This window comes from Hyla sarda, chromosome 8, assembly GCF_029499605.1.
Source record: "Hyla sarda isolate aHylSar1 chromosome 8, aHylSar1.hap1, whole genome shotgun sequence".
Taxonomy (NCBI): Eukaryota; Metazoa; Chordata; class Amphibia; order Anura; family Hylidae; genus Hyla; species Hyla sarda.
In genome coordinates, this window is record NC_079196.1 from 229,007,617 (window position 1) to 229,033,301 (window position 25,685).

Sequence of the window (25,685 nt, forward strand, 5' to 3'; positions counted from 1 at the left end):
CTTTAAGCTCTTCCAGTACAGTAAGGCAAGGAGAGGATTTGGAGCTCTGTGTCAGGAAACCCAACCACTATAAAGATATATCATCACAGGAAACAAACTATGGGTTAATTTATTGAGAAACACGTATAAGAAGGGACCTGTCCCAAGAATACAGTAAATTGTTATTTTGGTTTGTTCTTAGATCCATTTTTCTTTTTACAATTTTTAACCTTTATCAATTAATTTATTTTACAGAAAATAAAGTGTAAAGTTTTAATAAAGACCTTGTCCGAGGTGTCACAGACCTCAGGCCTCCGCATGTCATTCAGTGCAATGATTCACGGAATGATATTCACTCTGCATTTCATTCATTCAGTGCGCGGTGGCTGAGCGGCTCATCAGTCCGAATGGAGAGGGGCTCGTGTGTGTTCGTCACTCAGGTGAAGGGCGAGCCGTCCGCCAAGCGGGAGCGCCAGATGTTCAAAGAGCTGGTTACAGAAACCCTGAACTCTCTGGCATGGAATGCCGCTATTGACAATGCACTTGGCTACAGAGAAAGTCGATGGCACATGCTGCTACGTCACTACACACAAAGGTCTTCCATACCAGTGGGCTCGGTATGACAGAAAGCCAACAAAACAGGCGGAAAAAGAGGTTTAAAAAATACATTTATTCAAAGGAAAACTCCAAAGACTTTGTGTGGAACGTTGATGAGGACTTCAAAGTTGTCCCTAACTTTTGGATTCCAGCAAAGGGTGTGAAACATTTTAATGGGAAACCCTACACTGATGAAAATGGCCATATTCCAGGATGGGCGCCTGTGGAAAATGGCAACAAGCAGTATTGCTGGCATTCATGTGCTGTAAATTGTGCATTAAGGGCTACTCCACCCCTAGACATCTTATCTCCTATCCAAAGGATAGGGGATAAGATGTCTGATCGCGGGGGTCCCGCCGCTGGGGACCCCCGCAATATAGCATGCGCCACCAACCTGTTTCTGCTCCGGAAGCGCTGGAGGGTCTGGATCCCGACCACCGGAACGGAAGTCTGTGACGTCACGACTCCGCCACGTGTGACGTCACGCCCCGTCCCCTCAATGCAAGTCTATGGGAGGGGGCGTGACGGTCGTTTGGATAGGGAATAAGATGTCTAGGGGTGGAGTACCCCTTTAGGAATAGCCATAGTATTAAGACCCAAGGCAGAAGATCATGGATCTTTGGAAATCATTCAGTGAAAGAACAGTCAATGCTTATAAAGTGCTGAAGATGAGGAGAGTCCATCCATATACCCGGCGGCCAATCCAAGGAAGAGGGGGCTGCGTCCATCCATTGAGGGTCTTCTGTGGGAATCCCTTTTGGTCACGGTAGTGGCCATCCTGTTATTTTTCTCAGCTGTCTTAGGTAGAAACAGATTAAAAATGTATGAAATGCACATATAAAAATCAATTCTGTAAAGCGCCCCCTACAGGAAAAGGTTATTGCATTCTATCCAGAGGAATGGGAAGGCATTGTGCCCCATTAAAAAGGAAGAGGCCATAACGTTTCTATAATAAATTGAGATGTCTGTCTACAGTGTAAAATTAAGCAGTGCCTCACACATGGTAGGAGCTGGTGGACATTACAATGATGGGAGTTGTTCACTCACTACCAGCTGTTGGGTGTCTTCAGTTGTTGACTCACTTCTCTCATCAGTCTTCTGATCCTTTTTCTTCTCTTTATGCCCAATAACACTCCCAACACCTGCTCCAACTCCAGTTCCGATGGCCCCGCCGGCAACACTCCCCCCAACTGCACCCACGATGATGGCAAGCTCAGAGGCCAGAACGACTCCAGCCACAGCAGCCCCTGCGATACCACCGGCAAGGGTAAGGACCCCACCCCCCACTGCGCATCCCATCATGATGGCACATTTGGTGAAGCGCTTGGAGTATTCGTCACAGAATTTTTCCACTTCTTGGTTCAAGAGAGTCTTGGTCTCGTCCATGAGCTTCTGGCACTCTGCGTCATTGTCGCCTCTCAGACTCTGCCCATACTCGTGGAGAAGGCGAGAGGCCTCATCGCTGACCTTCATCCGCATCTTAGAGGTCGTTACCCTCAAGATTTTCAATGGAGAAGAAGTCATGGGAGCCTGAGGAGGACACAACGAGGTCACATTACATTCCATTGTCTGGGAGGACTAGAACTTATTTATGGTCTCCAATTACCAGACCAAGGACAATGTCCAAACCGTGTAAGAATGATGACATCATCCCGCTATGGCTATAGGGCAGTGTTCCACAACCTATGGCTCCACAAACCTACAACTCCCATCATGCCTAGACAACCAAAGCCTGTCCAGGCATTATGGGCAGAACCACAGCTGGAGAGACGCAATACCAGACACAACCTCTGGAGGAGCAATATGGGGAATGGCGGGGCTGACGCAGAATGGTGAGGCTGACACAGAATGGTGGGGCTGACTTAATTCAGAGATTTTCTTTAGGCTTCCCTCAGTATTCCCCACACACATCTTCCTCCTCCTTTCCACACTGTACTCAGATTGAGATCTGCACTAGACTGGGCAACTCCCCCCCCCCCCTACACTATATAAAGGAGAATTTGGGGGTTCCCTTGTGCAGACAGGGTCACTTGATCACCACTGCATCTCTCTCAAAGGTACAGTACATAAATAACATAATACACAGTGAATATATTAAACATAATAAAGTGCTTGAACATATTGAACAGAGCCACAGCTGGAGAGACACCTTATCCCCTATCCAAAGCATAGGGGGATAAGATGTATGATCATGGGGGGCCCCCTGCGATCTCCGTGCAGCGTCCGCATTCAATGCCGGGCTGCTGCTCCAGTCTCGGAAACCTCTGTGTTTCCAGAACTGGAGAAGTGATGTCACGTCACGCCCCCTATATTCATGTATTTGGGAGGGGGCGTGACGGCCATCACTCCCCCTCCCATAGACATGAATTAAGGGGGCGTGACGTTATGAGGGGGGGGGGGGGACTGGCCTGTCTTTGGATAGGGGATAAGATGTTTATGGCTGGAGTACCCCTTTAGGGGAAATGACCGAGATACAGAATATATTGAGCGGTATGATAAGTTCTGTTACCTCTTTTGCCACAAAATCCTGGAATTTCTTAACGGTGTTTTTCATGTTTTTCATGTTCTCAAGTGCATAAAACATCTGGAGAAAGAAAAAGAGGAGTCAGTGTGAATAAAGAGAGAGGAGTCTCATAGTCTTGTGTGGATGAATATGGGGCACACTGGGGTCTTATAACAAAGGCTCCTCCTCCTGCCGGGACCCCCAGGGATCATCAACTACAGGAAAGCCCAGTGGTAAGTGGTCACTTTCTATGCAGCGCCACCACAGGACAAACTAAGCATTACACAGAGCCCACTCATCTCACTGGATTAGCGCAGATCGGGGGTACGTTCTATCATCCTGATATGCTGCCCCTAGTGGCCATCTGATGACATTACACTGTTACCTCTAATGGAGAAGCAAAGCTGAAGTGTTCTCTCTGCAAAGTGCTGACGAAATCCTGAAAGATAAGAAACTCGTGAGAAGGAAGTGGAAAAAAACATTTATAATCACATGAGAGATCCTGAGGCCAAAACACCCGGCCTGACCGAGTCTGAGTCTTCATAGAGTGATGGGATCCTGACAGGACTCAACTCAATATCTGCACTGATACAATGTGAGGGAACAGCCTGACAACCATCTCAGCCCCGCACTTGTAAGGTCTATTGTACAGCAAAGACCTCCAGCGTGGAACCCACATGACTACAGCGCAATGTTCTGTATTGTAGTAGAAATCATTATTATAATAGTAATAATAATAATAACAACAACAAAGATAATAATAATAACAACAATAATAACAACAACAACAACGATAATAATAATAACAACAACAACGATAATAATAATAACAACAATAATAATAACAACAACAAAGATAATAATAATAACAACAACAACAACGATAATAATAACAACAACAACGATAATGATAATAACAACAACAACAACGATAATAATAACAACAACAACGATAATAATAATAACAACAACAATAACGATAATAATAATAACAACAACAACAAAGATAATAATAATAATAACAACAACAAAGATAATAATAATAATAACAACAATAATAATAACAACAACAACAACGATAATAATAATAATAACAACAACAACAACGATAATAATAATAACAACAACGATAATAATAATAATAACAACAACGATAATAATAATAATAATAATCACAACAACAACGATAATAATAATAACAACAACGATAATAATAATAACAACAACAACGATAATAATAATAATAACAACAACAATAATAATAATAACAACAACAACGATAATTATAATAACAACAACGATAATAAAAATAATATTATTATTATTATCATTGTTGTTATTATTATTGTTATTTTTATTATCATCATCATTATTATTATTATCATTATTATTGTTATCATTTTTATTGTTATAATTATTATCATCATTATCATTGTTATTATTAATAATGATAATAATAATAACCATTATAATAACAACAATGATAATAATAATAATATCATTGTTTTTGTTGTTATTATTATTAATTTTTAACAACAACAACAACAAAAACAATGATATTATTATCATTAGTATTATTATTGTTTTTATTATTATTATAATCATCATTATTAATAATAACAATGATAATAATAAAAATTATAACAATAACGATAATAATAACAGCAACAACGATATTATTATTATCATCATCGTTATTATTATCATTACTATTATTATCATTATTGTTATAATTTTTATTTCTCTTATCATTATTATCATCATCATCATAATTTTTATCATTGTTATTAATAATGATAATAATAACAATAATAACAGCAACAACAATGATATTATTATCATTGTTGTTATTATTATTATCAGTATTATTAATAACAATGATAATAATAATGATAATACTGATAAGAATAAAAATGATAACAATAATAACAATAATATTAACAATGATAATAATAATAATGATGATAATAATAATAAAAATGATAATAATAACAACAACAATAACAAAAATAATTATAATGACAATAATAATGATAACCATAATAATGATAATAACAATGATAATAATAATGATGATAATAATAATAAAAATGATAATAATAACAACAACAATAATAACAATAATTATGCCAATAATAATGATAACCATAATTATGATAATAACAACAATAATAATAATAATAACAACAATGATAATAATAACAATGCCAATAATAATGATAACCATAATAATGATAATAACAACAATAATAATAATAATAATAACAACAACAATGATAATAATAACAATTCCAATAATAATACATAATATTAATTAATAATAATAATTATTATTATCTCATATCCAACCTTAAGCATTTGACCCAAATGGCCACACGTGATCTTCGCGCCATGGACATCAGTTTTGCGGTGAAGCCAGACGCCCCCCACAAGGTCCGATACGTAGGTGATCATGTGATCCCTGAAATCATCGTCCATGTCTGTGAATTAATAGAGAAATGATTATGGATCCACCAGACTACAGTCCTAGAGAAGAGGCCGATGATCTCCTGGATCTCAGGACTGATCACTGATCCGTTCTCCATCATTGCACATATTTCCAGCATCTGTCACATAGAATGTCCCCTCGATGGTTTGTAACGTTGTCCATTGGTCTCTGGAGGGACAGTTCTTCTGAGCGGCGGCCATCTTACCTGACAGCCTTCCCTGATTGGATCTCAGGAACGCTTTCCCCGGGTGCGGCAGGAGGAAGCCGCTCACAGACGGACTGCGCAGAGTCTCCAGCACGCGGTGGTATGTCGAGCTTTTCCGAAGTTTCTATAAAAAGAAACGTAAAATATTCTGTGTCCATTATTGTGGTGATAGATTCATCAACCACAGGAGCTCACAATCTAATCCCTCTATGATAGTATAACTCCCATCATCCCTGACATCTAATCTACATACTGTATCACTCCCATCATCCCTGACATCTAATCTACATAATGTATCACTCCTGACATCTAATCTACATAATGTATCACTCCCATCATCCCTGACATCTAATCTACATAATGTATCACTCCCATCATCCTGACATCTAATCTACATAATGTATCACTCCCATCATCCCTGACATCTAATCTACATAATGTATCACTCCCAACATCCCTGACATCTAATCTACATAATGTATCACTCCCATCATCCCTGACATCTAATCTACATAATGTATCACTCCCATCATCCCTGACATCTAATCTACATACTGTATCACTCCCATCATCCCTGACATCTAATCTACATAATGTATCACTCCCATCATCCCTGACATCTAATCTACATAATGTATCACTCCCATCATCCTGACATCTAATCTACATAATGTATCACTCCCATCATCCCTGACATCTAATCTACATAATGTATCACTCCCATCATCCCTGACATCTAATCTACATAATGTATCACTCCCATCATCCCTGACATTTAATCTACATAATGTATCACTCCCATCATCCCTGACATCTAATCTACATAATGTATCACTCCCATCATCCCTGACATCTAATCTACATAATGTATCACTCCCATCATCCCTGACATCTAATCTACATAATGTATCACTCCCATCATCCCTGACATCTAATCTACATAATGTATCACTCCCATCATCCCTGACATCTAATCTACATAATGTATCACTCCCATCATCCCTGACATCTAATCTACATAATGTATCACTCCCATCATCCCTGACATCTAATCTACATAATGTATCACTCCCATCATCCCTGACATCTAATCTACATAATGTATCACTCCCATCATCCCTGACATCTAATCTACATACTGTATCACTCCCATCATCCCTAACATCTAATCTACATAATGTATCACTCCCATCATCCCTGACATCTAATCTACATAATGTATCACTCCCATCATCCCTGACATCTAATCTACATATTTTATCACTCCCATCATCCCTGACATCTAATCTACATGATGTATCACTCCCATCATCCCTGACATCTAATCTACATAATGTATCACTCCCATCATCCTATCTAATCTACATAATGTATCACTCCCATCATCCCTGACATCTAATCTACATAATGTATCACTCCCATCATCCCTGACATCTAATCTACATAATGTATCACTCCCATCATCCCTGACATCTAATCTACATAATGTATCACTCCCATCATCCTATCTAATCTACATAATGTATCACTCCCATCATCCTATCTAATCTACATAATGTATCACTCCCATCATCCCTGACATCTAATCTACATAATGTATCACTCCCATCATCCCTGACATCTAATCTACATATTTTATCACTCCCATCATCCCTGACATCTAATCTACATTATGTATCACTCCCATCATCCCTGACATCTAATCTACATAATGTATCACTCCCATCATCCTATCTAATCTACATAATGTATCACTCCCATCATCCCTGACATCTAATCTACATAATGTATCACTCCCATCATCCCTGACATCTAATCTACATAATGTATCACTCCCATCATCCCTGATATCTAATCTACATAATGTATCACTCCCATCATCCTGACATCTAATCTACATAATGTATCACTCCCATCATCCCTGACATCTAATCTACATACTGTATCACTCCCATCATCCCTGACATTTAACCTAAATAATGTATCACTCCCATCATCCTTGACATCTAATCTACATAATGTATCACTCCCATCATCCCTGACATCTAATCTACATAATGTATCACTCCCATCATCCATGGCATCTAATCTAAATAATGTATCACTCCCATCATCCCTGACATCTAATATCTACATACTGTATCACTCCCATCATCCCTGACATCTAATCTACATAATGTATCACTCCCATCATCCCTGACATTTAATCTACATAATGTATCACTCCCATCATCCCTGACATCTAATCTACATACTGTATCACTCCCATCATCCCTGACATCTAATCTACATAATGTATCACTCCCATCATCCCTGACATCTAATCTACATACTGTATCACTCCCATCATCCCTGACATCTAATCTACATAATGTATCACTCCCATCATCCATGGCATCTAATCTAAATAATGTATCACTCCCATCATCCCTGACATCTAATCTACATAATGTATCACTCCCATCATCCCTGACATCTAATCTACATAATGTATCACTCTCATCATCCCTGACATCTAATCTACATACTGTATCACTCCCATCATCCCTGACATCTAATCTACATAATGTATCACTCCCATCATCCCTGACATCTAATCTACATACTGTATCACTCCCATCATCCATGACATCTAATCTACATAATGTATCACTCCCATCATCCCTGACATCTAATCTACATAATGTATCACTCCCATCATCCCTGACATCTAATCTACATAATGTATCACTCCCATCATCCCTGACATCTAATATCTACATAATGTATCACTCCCATCATCCCTGACATCTAATCTACATAATGTATCACTCCCATCATCCTGACATCTAATCTACATAATGTATCACTCCCATCATCCCTGACATATAATCTACATAATGTATCACTCCCATCATCCCTGACATCTAATCTACATAATGTATCACTCCCATCATCCCTGACATCTAATCTACATAATGTATCACTCCCATCATCCCTGACATCTAATCTACATAATGTATCACTCCCATCATCCCTGACATCTAATCTACATAATGTATCACTCCCATCATCCCTGACATCTAATCCACATAATGTAGCACTCCCATCATCCCTGACATCTAATCTACATAATGTATCACTCCCATCATCCCTGACATCTAATCTACATACTGCATCACTCCCATCATCCCTGACATCTAATCTACATAATGTATCACTCCCATCATCCCTGATATCTAATCTACATAATGCATGACTCCCATCATCCCTGACATCTAATCTACATAATGTATGACTCCCATCATCCCTGACATTTAACCTAAAAAATGTATCACTCCCATCATCCCTGACATCTAACCTACATAATGTATCACTCCCATCATCCCTGACATCTAATCTACATAATGTATCACTCCCATCATCCCTGACATCTAATCTACATAATGTATCACTCCCATCATCCCTGACATCTAATCTACATAATGTATCACTCCCATCATCCCTGACATCTAATCTACATAATGTATCACTCCCATCATCCCTGACATCTAATCTACATAATGTATCACTCCCATCATCCCTGACATCTAATCTACATAATGTATCACTCCCATCATCCCTGACATCTAATCTACACAATGTATCACTCCCATCATCACTGACATCTAATCTACATAATGTATCACTCCCATCATCCCTGACATCTAATCTACATAATGTATCACTCCCATCATCCCTGACATCTAATCTACATAATGTATCACTCCCATCATCCCTGACATCTAATCTACATAATGTATCACTCCCATCATCCCTGACATCTAATCTACATAATGTATCACTCCCATCATCCCTGACATCTAATCTACATAATGTATCACTCCCATCATCCCTGACATCTAATCTACATAATGTATCACTCCCATCATCCCTGACATCTAATCTACATAATGTATCACTCCCATCATCCCTGACATCTAATCTACATAATGTATCACTCCCATCATCCCTGACATCTAATCTACATAATGTATCACTCCCATCATCCCTGACATCTAATCTACATATCTCCTACATAATGTATCACTCTCATCATCCCTGACATCTAATCTACATAATGTATCACTCCCATCATCCCTGACATCTAATATCTACATAATGTATCACTCCCATCATCCCTGACATCTAATCTACATACTGTATCACTCCCATCATCCTGACCATCTAATTTACATAATGTATCACTCCCATCATCCCTGACATCTAATCTACATACTGTATCACTCCATCATCCCTGATATCTAATCTACATAATGTATCACTCCCATCATCCCTGACATCTAATCTACATAATGTATCACTCCCATCATCCCTGACATCTAATCTACTTAATGTATCACTCCCATCATCCTATCTAATCTACATAATGTATCACTCCCATAATCCCTGACATCTAATATCTACATAATGTATCACTCCCATCATCCCTGACATCTAATCTACATACTGTATCACTCCCATCATCCTGACCATCTAATTTACATAATGTATCACTCCCATCATCCCTGACATCTAATCTACATACTGTATCACTCCATCATCCCTGACATCTAATCTACATAATGTATCACTCCCATCATCCCTGACATCTAATCTACATAATGTATCACTCCCATCATCCCTGACATCTAATATACTTAATGTATCACTCCCATCATCCTATCTAATCTACATAATGTATCACTCCCATCATCCCTGACATCTAATCTACATAATGTATCACTCCCATCATCCCTGACATCTAATCTACATATTTTATCACTCCCATCATCCCTGACATCTAATCTACATGATGTATCACTCCCATCATCCCTGACATCTAATCTACATAATGAATCACTCCCATCATCCTATCTAATCTACATAATGTATCACTTCCATCATCCCTGACATCTAATCTACATAATGTATCACTCCCATCATCCCTGACATCTAATCTACATAATGTATCACTCCCATCATCCCTGACATCTAATCTACATAATGTATCACTCCCATCATCCTATCTAATCTTCATAATGTATCACTCCCATCATCCCTGACATCTAATCTACATAATGTATCACTCCCATCATCCCTGACATCTAATCTACATATTTTATCACTCCCATCATCCCTGACATCTAATCTACATGATGTATCACTCCCATCATCCCTGACATCTAATCTACATAATGTATCACTCCCATCATCCTATCTAATCTACATAATGTATCACTCCCATCATCCCTGACATCGAATCTACATAATGTATCACTCCCATCATCCCTGACATCTAATCTACATAATGTATCACTCCCATCATCCCTGACATCTAATCTACATAATGTATCACTCCCATCATCCTTACATCTAATCTACATAATGTATCACTCCCATCATCCCTGACATCTAATCTACATACTGTATCACTCCCATCATCCCTGACATTTAACCTAAATAATGTATCACTCCCATCATCCTTGACATCTAATCTACATAATGTATCACTCCCATCATCCCTGACATCTAATCTACATACTGTATCACTCCCATCATCCCTGACATCTAATCTACATAATGTATCACTCCCATCATCCCTGACATCTAATCTACATACTGTATCACTCCCATCATCCCTGACATCTAATCTACATACTGTATCACTCCCATCATCCATGACATCTAATCTACATAATGTATCACTCCCATCATCCATGGCATCTAATCTAAATAATGTATCACTCCCATCATCCCTGACATCTAATCTACATAATGTATCACTCCCATCATCTCTGACATCTAATCTACATAATGTATCACTCCCATCATCCCTGACATCTAATCTACATACTGTATCACTCCCATCATCCCTGACATCTAATCTACATAATGTATCACTCCCATCATCCCTGACATCTAATCTACATAATGTATCACTCCCATCATCCCTGACATCTAATCTACATAATGTATCACTCCCATCATCCCTGACATCTAATCTACATAATGTATCACTCCCATCATCCCTGACATCTAATCTACATAATGTATCACTCCCATCATCCCTGACATCTAATCTACATAATGTATCACTCCCATCATCCCTGACATCTAATCTACATAATGTATCACTCCCATCATCCTTGACATCTAATCTACATACTGTATCACTCCCATCATCCCTGACATCTAACCTAAATAATGTATCACTCCCATCATCCCTGACATCTAATCTACATAATGTATCACTCCCATCATCCCTGACATCTAATCTACATAATGTATCACTCCCATCATCCCTGACATCAAACCTAAATAATGTATCACTCCCATCATCCCTGACATCTAATCTACATAATGTATCACTCCCATCATCCCTGACATCTAATATCTACATAATGTATCACTCCCATCATCCCTGACATCTAATCTACATACTGTATCACTCCCATCATCCTGACCATCTAATTTACATAATGTATCACTCCCATCATCCCTGACATCTAATCTACATACTGTATCACTCCCATCATCCCTGACCATCTAATCTACATAATGTATCACTCCCATCATCCCTGACATCTAATCTACATAATGTATCACTCCCATCATCCCTGACATCTAATCTACATAATGTATCACTCCCATCATCCCTGGCATCTAATCTACATAATGTATCACTCCCATCATCCTGACCATCTAATCTACATAATGTATCACTCCCATCATCCCTGGCATCTAATCTACATAATGTATAACTCCCATCATCCCTGACATCTAATCTACATAATGTATCACTCCCATCATCCCTGACATCAAACCTAAATAATGTATCACTCCCATCATCCCTGACATCTAATCTACATAATGTATCACTCCCATCATCCCTGACATCTAATATCTACATAATGTATCACTCCCATCATCCCTGACATCTAATCTACATACTGTATCACTCCCATCATCCTGACCATCTAATTTACATAATGTATCACTCCCATCATCCCTGACATCTAATCTACATACTGTATCACTCCCATCATCCCTGACCATCTAATCTACATAATGTATCACTCCCATCATCCCTGACATCTAATCTACATAATGTATCACTCCCATCATCCCTGACATCTAATCTACATAATGTATCACTCCCATCATCCCTGGCATCTAATCTACATAATGTATCACTCCCATCATCCTGACCATCTAATCTACATAATGTATCACTCCCATCATCCCTGGCATCTAATCTACATAATGTATAACTCCCATCATCCCTGACATCTAATCTACATAATGTATCACTCCAATCATCCTGACCATCTAATCTACATATCTCCTACATAATGTATCACTCCCATCATCCCTGACCATCTAATCTACATAATGTATCACTCCCATCATCCCTGACATCTAATATACATAATGTATCACTCCCATCATCCCTGACATCTAATATCTACATAATGTATCACTCCCATCATCCCTGCCATCTAATCTACATACTGTATCACTCCCATCATCCTGACCATCTAATTTACATAATATATCACTCCCATCATCCCTGACATCTAATCTACATACTGTATCACTCCCATCATCCCTGACATCTAATCTACATAATGTATCACTCCCATCATCCCTGACATCTAATCTACATAATGTATCACTCCCATCATCCCTGGCATCTAATCTACATAATGTATCACTCCCATCATCCTGACCATCTAATCTACATAATATATAACTCCCATCATCCCTGACATCTAATCTACATAATGTATCACTCCCATCATCCTGACCATCTAATCTACATATCTCCTACATAATGTATCACTCCCATCATCCCTGACCATCTAATCTACATAATGTATCACTCCCATCATCCCTGACATCTAATCTACTTAATGTATCACTCCCATCATCCTATCTAATCTACATAATGTATCACTCCCATCATCCTGACCATCTAATCTACATAATATATAACTCCCATCATCCCTGACATCTAATCTACATAATGTATCACTCCCATCATCCTGACCATCTAATCTACATATCTCCTACATAATGTATCACTCCCATCATCCCTGACCATCTAATCTACATACTGTATCACTCCCATCATCCCTGACATCTAATCTACATAATGTATCACTCCCATCATCCCTGACATCTAATCTACATAATGTATCACTCCCATCATCCCTGGCATCTAATCTACATAATGTATCACTCCCATCATCCTGACCATCTAATCTACATAATATATAACTCCCATCATCCCTGACATCTAATCTACATAATGTATCACTCCCATCATCCTGACCATCTAATCTACATATCTCCTACATAATGTATCACTCCCATCATCCCTGACCATCTAATCTACATAATGTATCACTCCCATCATCCCTGACATCTAATCTACTTAATGTATCACTCCCATCATCCTATCTAATCTACATAATGTATCACTCCCATCATCCCTGACATCTAATCTACATAATGTATCACTCCCATCATCCCTGACATCTAATCTACATATTTTATCACTCCCATCATCCCTGACATCTAATCTACATGATGTATCACTCCCATCATCCCTGACATCTAATCTACATAATGTATCATTCCCATCATCCTATCTAATCTACATAATGTATCACTCCCATCATCCCTGACATCTAATCTACATAATGTATCACTCCCATCATCCCTGGCATCTAATCTACATAATGTATCACTACCATCATCCCTGACATCTAATCTACATAATGTATCACTCCCATCATCCTGACATCTAATCTACATAATGTATCACTCCCATCATCCCTGACATCTAATCTACATACTGTATCACTCCCATCATCCCTGACATTTAACCTAAATAATGTATCACTCCCATCATCCTTGACATCTAATCTACATAATGTATCACTCCCATCATCCCTGACATCTAATCTACATAATGTATCACTCCCATCATCCCTGGCATCTGATCTACATTTCTCCTACATAATGTATCACTCCCATCATCCTATCTAATCTACATATCTCCTACATAATGTATCACTCCCATCATCCTACATAATGTATCACTCCCATCATTAAATTCCCTTGTCCGCCATGATGCCCTGATATTTATGGCTCCAGATTGTTGGGTTGTGTTGATTCTCGTGGCGTCCTCATTGGATCACGTACGGCGCCGTATCCTCACGTACCTCAGTCTCGTGATCTATATAGGACTTCGCCGCTTCTCGTCCGCAGTTGTCGGGATCATTCCAGTCCCGAACCAGGATATTTAAGTGCTGGGATATAAAACATAAGAAAAAAACATAAATAACGAAGGAACCAGAGCGCAAATGTTCTGTATGACGCGGAGTAATAGTCACCTGTAGATATTGTAGAGAGAAAGATTCCCCTGTGAGCTCCGAGACATGGAGATACATCTGAGAAGACACAGACACATGGCGGTCAGTAAGGTCACATGGGCCGAGGGGCCGTCACTCCACCTTCTGACCAGTGATGGATATAATAGACTGGTACACTGTAACGACACAGTAATCTACCGTACCTCAAGATAATCCAGCTCCGTGGTTTTCAAGCTCGTGTTTACATTGAAGATCTGAGGAACAAAAACGCGTTACATTGGAAGATATTCATGAAAAATGAAAAATGACCCTTCATCCCCTCCCCTATCCAAAAGATAGGCGATAAGATGTATGATCGCAGGGGTCCCGCCGATTGGGACCCCCATGATCTCGGTGTTGCTCCCAACATTCTGTACTGCCTCCGAGATGGTGATGTCACAGCCACGCCCCCTAGTGACGTCACGCCATTCCCCCTCCATTCTTGTCTATGTTATGAAGTCACTAGGGGTGTGGCTGTGACATCACGTCCCCGTCTCAGAGGCAGCACAGAATGCAAAGGGCTGCACCGAGATCGCGGGGGTCCCCAGCGGCGGAACCCCTGCGATCATACATGTTATGTATAAAGTCGGAATACCCCTTTAAATGAAACTACCCTGGACCCTCATACTGGAGATACTGGGAAATGGGGGATGGATATTATTTGCTGGGACAAGCAGCCCGCAGTGTCCTTGTACTGTCACCCAGCTACCAGGTGAATAGTTGTCGTATGGTTGAGGGGTTCTCTCTCCAAGTGTCTAAACTTCCATCCGAGTATTGTGAGCTGAACCTGTATAACCTGCTATTTCCTGTGCCACTGTAGTATTACGTTCAACATTTTGCTCTATACTGCCATCACTGGTGTATCGCATCTGTAAGAATGCATGGAACATTGGTCACATGACTCCTCTCAGCTCAGTTGCTATGTAGAAGCTCCAAGAAGGTCTGAGGATGGAGTCTCTTAAGTCCATCCTGCTCTTCTCAGAGGGCTGGGTCCAGATAGTCTGGCCCTAGGCAGAGTAATGTGGACCTGAATGTCAGCCTCCTGCTTGGCCTAATATAGTATATCCCAGTTTCCAGCTGAAACCTGATGTGCAGCAAATAAAGCCCTGGCTGTGCCAGCAAAGCCACTTCACTTCCACTATCTAAAGTTCCCCAATCAGATTAGGGTCGGCTGCAGTGGTCATGTGTAATGTCTCCGGCCCACACCAAGAGGGCAAATCCTCTCAAATCTTCTATGACCTATGGCCTGGGCGGAGCTTCTATGAACTGAGCTCATTGGTTTCATGAAAGCACCAATAGTTTTCAAAAAGTAGATCTAAACTGTTCAGCTTCAACTCCTGAGGTTTGGGCTCATGTTATGGATGGTGTAACCCAGACGAGGACCATGTTCACTAACTAGGGATCGACCGATATCGATTCTTTAGGGCCGATACAGATAATCTGTGGAGGTTAGGGCCGATAGCTGATAATTTATACCGATATTCCGGTATAAGTTATCGGCTATTTTGATTTAAAGCGGGCGCTTTAAATCAATGAACTGCAGCGGCTTTTGCAGTGCCATAGGCCACTGCCGCCACCCGCTTCTCTCCCCCTGCCTGTCCAGGGGTCCTCCTGAGTCCTATCCCCGCTCCACCGCACCGCGCAGCGTTGCACCCCCCACCGCCCCGGCCCCATTGCCTCCCCAATCCCCGGTTTTATATTTATCTGTTCCCAGGGCCCGGGGTCCACTTTACATTTGGCTCCGGTGTCGTCCTCCTGAGTCGTCATTGCACACAGCGTAACGCAGGACGCAGCAGGAGCCAGAAGTAGCGTGGACCCCGGCCCCCGGGAACAGGTAATTATAAAACCGGGGATGAGGGAGGCAATGGGGCCGGGGTGGTGCAGTGGGGGGGTGCGACGTGGTGTGGTTGGGCGGTCACGGTGCGGTGGGGGCGGTGCGGGGGGGGGGGGGGCATTATCGGATTATCGGCAAGGTAATTGCCGATACCGATAACGCCCAAAATCGTGAATATTGGCTGATAATATCGGCCAAACTAATAATCGGTTGATCCCTATAACTAACCCCCAGATCCCTAGGACATAAGGAAGAAGAGATGTAGGAGATTGTATTATCAGCTCACATACCAGGTAGGAGCTGAGGAGCATGGACAGGGCAGAGAGCTTGATACAGGTCTCCCGATCACTTTCAATGTCCAGCGACCCTTCTGTGTCCAGGACGAACACGGCCATCTATAGGGGGAGAATGAGACGGTGAGGGCCACGTAAGAGGTTAAGATGATGGAAATCCTATATAATCTATAGGAAGGAAACGAGAAGGTGAGGACCACGTAAGATGATGGAAACAATGTACAATCTATAGGGGGGAACGAGAAGGTGAGGGCCATGTAAGAGGTAAGATGATGGAAATCCTATATAATCTATAGGAAGGAGAACGAGAAGGTGAGGACCACGTAAGATGATGGAAACCGTGTACAATCTATAGGGGAAGAACGAGAAGGTGAGGACCACGTAAATGGTTAAGATGATGGAAATCCTATATAATCTATAGGAAGGAGAAAGAGAAGGTGAGGACCATGTAAGATGATGGAAACAGTGTACAATCTATAGGGGGGGATCGAGAAGGTGAGGACCACATAAGAGGTAAGATGATGGAAATCCTATACAATCTATACAGATGAGAAAGAGAAGGTGAGGACCACGTAAGAGGAAAGATGATGGAAATCATGTACAATATAAAGAGGCAAATGAAGCAACTGGATTCTCCATTGTCAATCCTCCATAAATTCACACAGTCTTAGGGTTTGTTACAATGTGTCAGAGTAGACAAATAAGAGCTCAAATCTCCCCTGTCCTGGACTCTAGGTGGAGAGATCCAAGGAGAGAGATACGTTGCGCTCTTTACCTTTTCACCGTTCCGCTCCAGGATGAATGGTTTGCTCCACACCCATATCCCCTTGGTGACACTGTCTGTCCCGGATCTCCATTTAAACCCAGACAGGGTCTCATCGGCTCCCCCTAGGCTGACCGACTGACCCTTCTCCTACACACACAAAAATCAAGTTAATCCATTATAAATGATATTGTGGACATGCTCTATACTATAGATGGATCCCTCTCTCTGTACGGTACGCCTTCCACATGGGCAATGTAACCATATGGAGGACCCCCCCTTTACACAGACAATACTATTTTAGCTTTAGGTCAGTGGTCTCAAACTGTGGCTCTCCAGATTTTGCAAAACTTCAACTCCCAACATGCCGGACAGCCATTGACTGTCTGGGCATGCTGGGAGTTGAAGTTTCGCACTATCCGGAGGGCCACAGTTTGAGACCACTGCTTTAGGTGGGAACTAGTCACCCCTTCGATCCCATGCTGTACACTATATCGCCCTCTGCAGGTGATGACTCCTCACCAGGTTGTAAAGGGCTCTCAGTATGTAATTCAATAGGCTGGATTTTCCTTTCCTCTTCTCCCCGATCGCACAGATGAGGCACAGGGGGTAACCTGAAACCTCACTGTCCACAAAGCATCTGTCCACAGCAGTTTCATCCAACCACAATTGCCTGTGGAGATCGGTGTAGACCAGCTGAACGGGATGAGCCGGAGCCTAAGGATACAAAATTCATGAAAATGACACAAACATTTATTTTATTTTATATTGTTGTTAAAAATCTTTCGAATGAAGACGTAAAGCCGATCGTTGAGAAAGTACCAGATGGTCTGGAGACCTACAGATGTTTCCCTACACTATAATTGGCTGTCCACTGTGATTCCAGCTAAAATATCAAGGGGGACAATTACTTTCCTTTCAACTGGATCATTTATTAAATATTACTAAGGCGGTGAAGGTACCCATGGCGGTCCCTAAATAGCTCACATAATACAGGTAACATCTGTGCTGCGTATCTTATTCAGGTTTGTACTATATATAACGGAATGGTATCCAGAAACCTTTGGCAATAAGGTCGGCCTGGACTCACCTGACCTAGACCCCGCACCCTCATACAATGCGCTTTCATTTACCGGTTTGGGCTGTGCTTCTTTGGCGGCCAGCTGAACCGTTGACACCACATTCTTGAGGCGGTAGGCCGGTATAAGTTGGTCTTTCTGACAGACTTTCCTGCATTCTGGGCAGCGATAACCCAGGATCGGTGTAGTGGACCAGTAGGATGTGATGCAGGGTTTGCAGTAGGTGTGGCCACAAGTGATAAAGACCGGGTCATTGAACTCTGTGAGGCACATGGAGCAGATGATATCCTCTTCTATTTTGGAGAAATGTGCAGACCTTTCATGGGACATGGCCGCCCTAACACAGATATATGGGGGGGGGGGAGAGAAATAAAGGAATGTTACACACTAACAACATATTTGGTCTTACACATGGAAGCTGGACATGACACACTCGGCTCTGCTATACAGTGGCGCAAAAAGTATTTAGTCAGCCACCAAATGTGCAAGTTCTCCCATTTAAAAAGATGGTAGAGGCTGTAATTTCCATCATAGGATATAAACTCAACTATGAGAGACAGAAGGAGAAAAAAAAATTCATAAAATCACAGTGTCTGATTTTTAAATAATTAATTTGCATATTATGGTGGAAAACAAGTATTTTCCCTCTGTTGACAATGACAGAGGTCAAACGTTTTCTGTCTTCACAAGGTTTTCACACATTGTTGCTGGTCTTTTGGCCCATTCCTCCATGCAGATCTCCTCTAGAGCAGTGATGTTTTGGGGCTATCACTGGGCAACACAGACTTTCAACTCCCTCCAAAGGTTTTCTATGGGGTTGAGATCTGGAGACTGGATAGGCCACTCCAGGAACTTGAAATGCTTCTTATGAAGCCACTCCTTTGTTCCTGGGGCGATGTGTTTGGTATCATTGTCATGCTGACAGACCCAGCCATGTTTCATCTTCAATGCCCTTGCTGATGGAAGGAGGTTTTCATTCAAAATCTCATGATATATGTCCCCTGTCCTGTATGTCTTCCATTTTCTAATAATTGCTCCCACAGTTGATTTCTTCACACCAAGCTGCTTGCATATTGCAGATTCAGTCTTCCCAGCCTGGTGCAGGTCTACAATTTTGTTTCTGGTGTCCTTCGACAGCTCTTTGGTCTTGGCCATAGTGGAGTTTGGAGTGTGACTGTTTGAGGTTGTGGACAGGTGTCTTTTATACTGATAACAAGTTCACACAGGAGCCATTAATACAGGTAACGAGTGGAGGACAGAGGAGACTCTTAAAGAAGAAGTTACAGGTCTGCGAGGCAGAAATCTTACTTGTTTGTAGGTGACCAAATACTTATGTTACCGAGGAATTTACCAATTCATTCATTATAAATCCTACAATGTGATTTCCTGTATTCTTTCCCCGATTCTGTCTCATAGTTGAGGTTATAACCTATGATGATAATTACAGCCTCATCTTTATAAGGGGAGTACTTGTACAATTGGGGGCTGACTAAATACTTTTTTGCCCCCCTGTAGTCTCATCACGATCCGTTATCTGTGGTCTAACACGGGAAACCCCTTTACATTATATACACCCTGTGTATATGAGGCTCCTGACTGCCCCCATGCATGAACTATTTCTCCCGTTACTATCTTCCGTCACAAAATAATGGCCGTTATTACTAACGGACTATAACGGGTTAAACCGTCTGTTAGAAAATTCCAATAGACTATAATGGGATCTTCTAATGGACGTTTTTCTGCTGATTTTCAGATGAAACTTTGGACAGATCTTTAAAATGGAATAATTTTATAGAGTGAAAGAAGCTTTAGAGGTGCTGCCCCCCATATGATGAGCGCAGTCACCCCCATAACTGTGACCTGTACGGGAGAGAACGAGGCATAAGAGGAACAAGGAGGACCCCAAAATATCTATATATCCTCCCTACCCTATATATACCCATATATCCTTACATATATATATATCTATACACTGTATACTCCTGTATACTCCTTATATCTATACACTGTACACTCCTGTATACTCCTTATATCTATACACTGTACACTCCTGTATACTCCTTATATCTATACACTGTACACTCCTGTATACTCCTTATATCTATACACTGTACACTCCTGTATACTCCTTATATCTATACACTGTACACTCCTGTATACTCCTTATATCTATACACTGTACACTCCTGTATACTCCTTATATCTATACACTGTACACTCCTGTATACTCCTTATATCTATACACTGTACACTCCTGTATACTCCTTATATCTATACACTGTACACTCCTGTATATACCTTATATCTATACACTGTACACTCCTGTATACTCCTTATATCTATACACTATACACTCCTGTATACTCCTTATATCTATACACTATACACTCCTGTATACTCCTTATATCTATACACTGTACACTCCTGTATACTCCTTATATCTATACACTGTACACTCCTGTATACTCCTTATATCTATACACTGTACACTCCTGTATACTCCTTATATCTATACACTATACACTCCTGTATACTCCTTATATCTATACACTGTACACTCCTGTATACTCCTTATATCTATACACTGTACACTCCTGTATACTCCTTATATCTATACACTGTACACTCCTGTATACTCCTTATATCTATACACTCCTGTATACTCCTTATATCTATACACTATACACTCCTGTATACTCCTTATATCTATACACTGTACACTCCTGTATACTCCTTATATCTATACACTGTACACTCCTGTATACTCCTTATATCTATACACTGTACACTCCTGTATACTCCTTATATCTATACACTGTACACTCCTGTATATTCCTTATATCTATACACTGTACACTCCTGTATACTCCTTATATCTATACACTGTACACTCCTGTATACTCCTTATATCTATACACTGTACACTCCTGTATATTCCTTGTATCTATACACTGTACACTCCTGTATACTCCTATCTATACACTGTACACTCCTGTATACTCCTTATATCTATACACTGTGCACTCCTGTATACTCCTTATATCTATACACTGTACACTCCTGTATACTCCTTATACCTATACACTATACACTCCTGTATACTCCTTATATCTATACACTGTACACTCCTGTATACTCCTTATATCTATACACTGTACACTCCTGTATACTCCTTATATCTATACACTGTACACTCCTGTATACTCCTTATATCTATACACTGTATACTCCTGTATACTCCTTATATCTATACACTGTACACTCCTGTATACTCCTTATATCTATACACTATACACTCCTGTATACTCCTTATATCTATACACTATACACTCCTGTATACTCCTTATATCTATACACTGTACACTCCTGTATACTCCTTATATCTATACACTATACACTCCTGTATACTCCTTATATCTATACACTGTACACTCCTGTATACTCCTTATATCTATACACTGTACACTCCTGTATACTCCTTATATCTATACACTGTACACTCCTGTATACTCTTTATATCTATACACTATACACTCCTGTATACTCCTTATATCTATACACTGTACACTCCTGTATACTCCTTATATCTATACACTGTACACTCCTGTATACTCCTTATATCTATACACTGTACACTCCTGTATACTCCTTATATCTATACACTGTACACTCCTGTATACACCTTATATCTATACACTGTACACTCCTGTATACTCCTTATATCTATACACTGTACACTCCTGTATACTCCTTATATCTATACACTGTACACTCCTGTATACTCCTTATATCTATACACTGTACACTCCTGTATACTCCTTATATCTATACACTGTACACTCCTGTATACTCCTTATATCTATACACTATACACTCCTGTATACTCTTTATATCTATACACTATACACTCCTGTATACTCCTTATATCTATACACTATACACTCCTGTATACTCCTTATATCTATACACTATACACTCCTGTATACTCCTTATATCTATACACTATACACTCCTGTATACTCCTTATATCTATACACTGTACACTCCTGTATACTCCTTATATCTATACACTGTACACTCCTGTATACTCCTTATATCTATACACTGTATACTCCTGTATACTCCTTATATCTATACACTGTACACTCCTGTATACTCCTTATATCTATACACTATACACTCCTGTATACTCCTTATATCTATACACTCCTGTATACTCCTTATATCTATACACTGTACACTCCTGTATACTCCTTATATCTATACACTATACACTCCTGTATACTCTTTATATCTATACACTATACACTCCTGTATACTCCTTATATCTATACACTATACACTCCTGTATACTCCTTATGTCTATACACTGTACACTCCTGTATACTCCTTATATCTATACACTATACACTCCTGTATTGTTGGGGTTAATAACTTGTTTATTAATTATGAATTATGGTAAAAAAAATATAAAAAATATTATGACCGTTCTTTATTGCCAAAAATATACAAACAATGTAATGCACCATATCGGGGCCTGACTATTTCCCCAGATATGAGTTCTTTGAGGTATTGGTAAAAGTAACTTTTGCAATATAATAAAGTAATAATGCAGTTATTATAAAAAATATATGTACATTTATTGGTTGCAATTGATTAACATTAAAGAGTAATAAACAGACCGTGATAAATGACATTATACAAAGAATATCAATGACGTAATGTTGGACAAAAATTATATATAAGTAAGTTATTTATTAAGATTTATCTTAATCACAGACGTAGGTTAGTTCACATATCAGTAGATTACTTTGGGTAGAGATCATCACATTACATGATATCTAATGGGTATGTTACATGTATAAAATGGGAGTAAACCCCGCCCAATTCTAACCACAACTATTCCTGGTAAGATACAGTACTAAATATATAATTTATTGCACGCTACTAATTAGGAAGACTTAAATTAAGTTTCCTTGTGAGAATTATTATATCGTGGGAAGATCCCAACAGACATTGTTAATATACAATATGATCATTGCATTGATCCCCATAAGATGCGCCCCGTTCATCTGCAGTAGAAGGTGGTGTGGCTCATAAACTACTATTACCATCTCATAATTGAGGTTATATATAAGCCCGGTCTGCTCCTCCCCAAAGCATAATTCCATCCACATTAAAAGGAGGTAACTAAATCAAATAAGAAACCTGTGTATCTTACCGAAAGTACTTCTGGATTAAAGGAGGATGGCTGCCCGGGGTCCATAGAAACACTTGTAGTCATAACCAGTTATTAGAGAAGAATGGGCTCATTGGATCAAGTTCTCTCTCTGACTCTTCATGGCTCTGCCCCTTCAAGTAGCTTCTAGGAACTTCTGTGATGAGGATTGGGTTCCTCTTTCTGTTTACCTCAGTTCTCTTTCTGTTCTCCTTTCTGTCCTCCTTACATCTGCTTTTAGCTTGTTTTCTGACTTAAATGGGCACTGTCAGATACAAAAACTTTTGATATGTTGTAAAGCATGTATAACCAATAGGTTTTGCAATTGTTTTCATTAGAAAATATTCAGTATTTCATACAGAACAATCCAGTCAAACAACTGCCCCCCCCCACCTGTTTGGACACATACTAGTCCTGCTGTGTCCATGAGTCATCACCTATGTCATGGACACACTTCCTTGATTGACAGCTGTGAGCGCAGGAAAAATTCTCCCACTTTCAGCTTGTGTCCCGCTACTGTCAGTGAGGACATGCTGGGAGTTGTAGTTTTGCTAATGCTAGGGGAGATGTGAGCAGACAGCATACTGAGGGAGGGGGCCGAGACCTGCACAATGAGGCCACACCCCCTCCCTTTGAGAGGAATTCAGACTAGTTAGATAAATTAAAAGTGTAATAAAATAAATAAATAAAGCTGCTAGACACATAAATATTAGATGTACATGGTCAGGATTAGGCACTGAGTGATAGATTAAAAAAAATGTTTTTTTGTTGCATCTGATGGGTATGCTTTAAAGGCCCACCCAACAAACATCAGATCATCCAATGATGACTGGTGGGTGTGTGTAAGGAGATCAGGGCTAGTCACATGACATCAAAGCTAATCATTAAAGGACAACTGCAGCGGTATGACACTTAAGTGCTTGATTGCGGGGGGTCCGACCACTGGGACCCCTGCGGTCTCCCTAACGGGGCGCCACCATTAGCGCTCATGGTGAGCGCTAAAGTGCGTAGTGTCAACCTAGAGGTCGATGGTGACGCCCCGTCTCCTCCCCGTCCCCATACAGTTCTATGGGGGAGACGGGGAGGCACGAACGCTGCCTCCCCGCCTCTCCCATAGAGATGTATGGAGGAGGCGTGCTGGCTGCAACATTATGCTGCGGCCGGCACGCCCCCTGCACGGGACAGCCGCGGCCCCGTACAGGAGATCACAGGGGGTCCCAGCAGTTGGACCCCCCACGATCAAACACTTATCCTGTGGATAGGGGATAAGTGTTAATCACGCTGCA

General features: G+C 40.3%; 2 protein-coding genes across 2 annotated transcripts in view; one reads left to right on the top strand and one right to left on the bottom strand.

Moving 5' to 3' along the window:
- Positions 1–395: 395 nt before the first annotated feature.
- LOC130284126 (RING finger protein 112-like) lies at positions 396–24,559 on the bottom strand. The gene is made up of 13 exons (XM_056534154.1): positions 24,403–24,559; positions 19,236–19,518; positions 18,625–18,819; positions 18,115–18,252; positions 17,337–17,441; positions 15,377–15,427; positions 15,195–15,251; positions 15,024–15,110; positions 5,773–5,896; positions 5,429–5,559; positions 3,465–3,518; positions 3,086–3,160; positions 396–2,106 (listed from the first exon to the last, which is right to left on the bottom strand). Exons 2-13 carry the CDS (start codon positions 19,509–19,511, stop codon positions 1,597–1,599), a joined length of 1,803 nt encoding a protein of 600 aa, XP_056390129.1. The 5' UTR covers positions 19,512–19,518; positions 24,403–24,559; the 3' UTR covers positions 396–1,596.
- LOC130284128 (serine protease 27-like) overlaps positions 5,777–25,685 on the top strand; it is a 52,848-nt gene continuing 32,939 nt past the window's right edge. Inside the window, exon 1 of the mRNA XM_056534156.1 lies at positions 5,777–5,872. The gene's annotated coding sequence lies outside the window, so the exon portion shown is untranslated. The remainder of the gene's footprint in view (positions 5,873–25,685) is intronic.

Excerpts from the sequence above, each read along its gene's own strand:
- LOC130284126 (XM_056534154.1), bottom strand. The coding sequence starts at position 19,511 with ATGTCCCATGAAAGGTCTGCACATTTCTCCAAAATAGAAGAGGATATC. Across the intron at positions 18,820-19,235 it reads AAGAAGCACAGCCCAAACCG|GCTCCGGCTCATCCCGTTCA; the intron begins GTAAATGAAAGC and ends TTGTATCCTTAG. Across the intron at positions 3,161-3,464 it reads GCTTTGCTTCTCCATTAGAG|ATGTTTTATGCACTTGAGAA; the intron begins GTAACAGTGTAA and ends TTCTTTCTCCAG.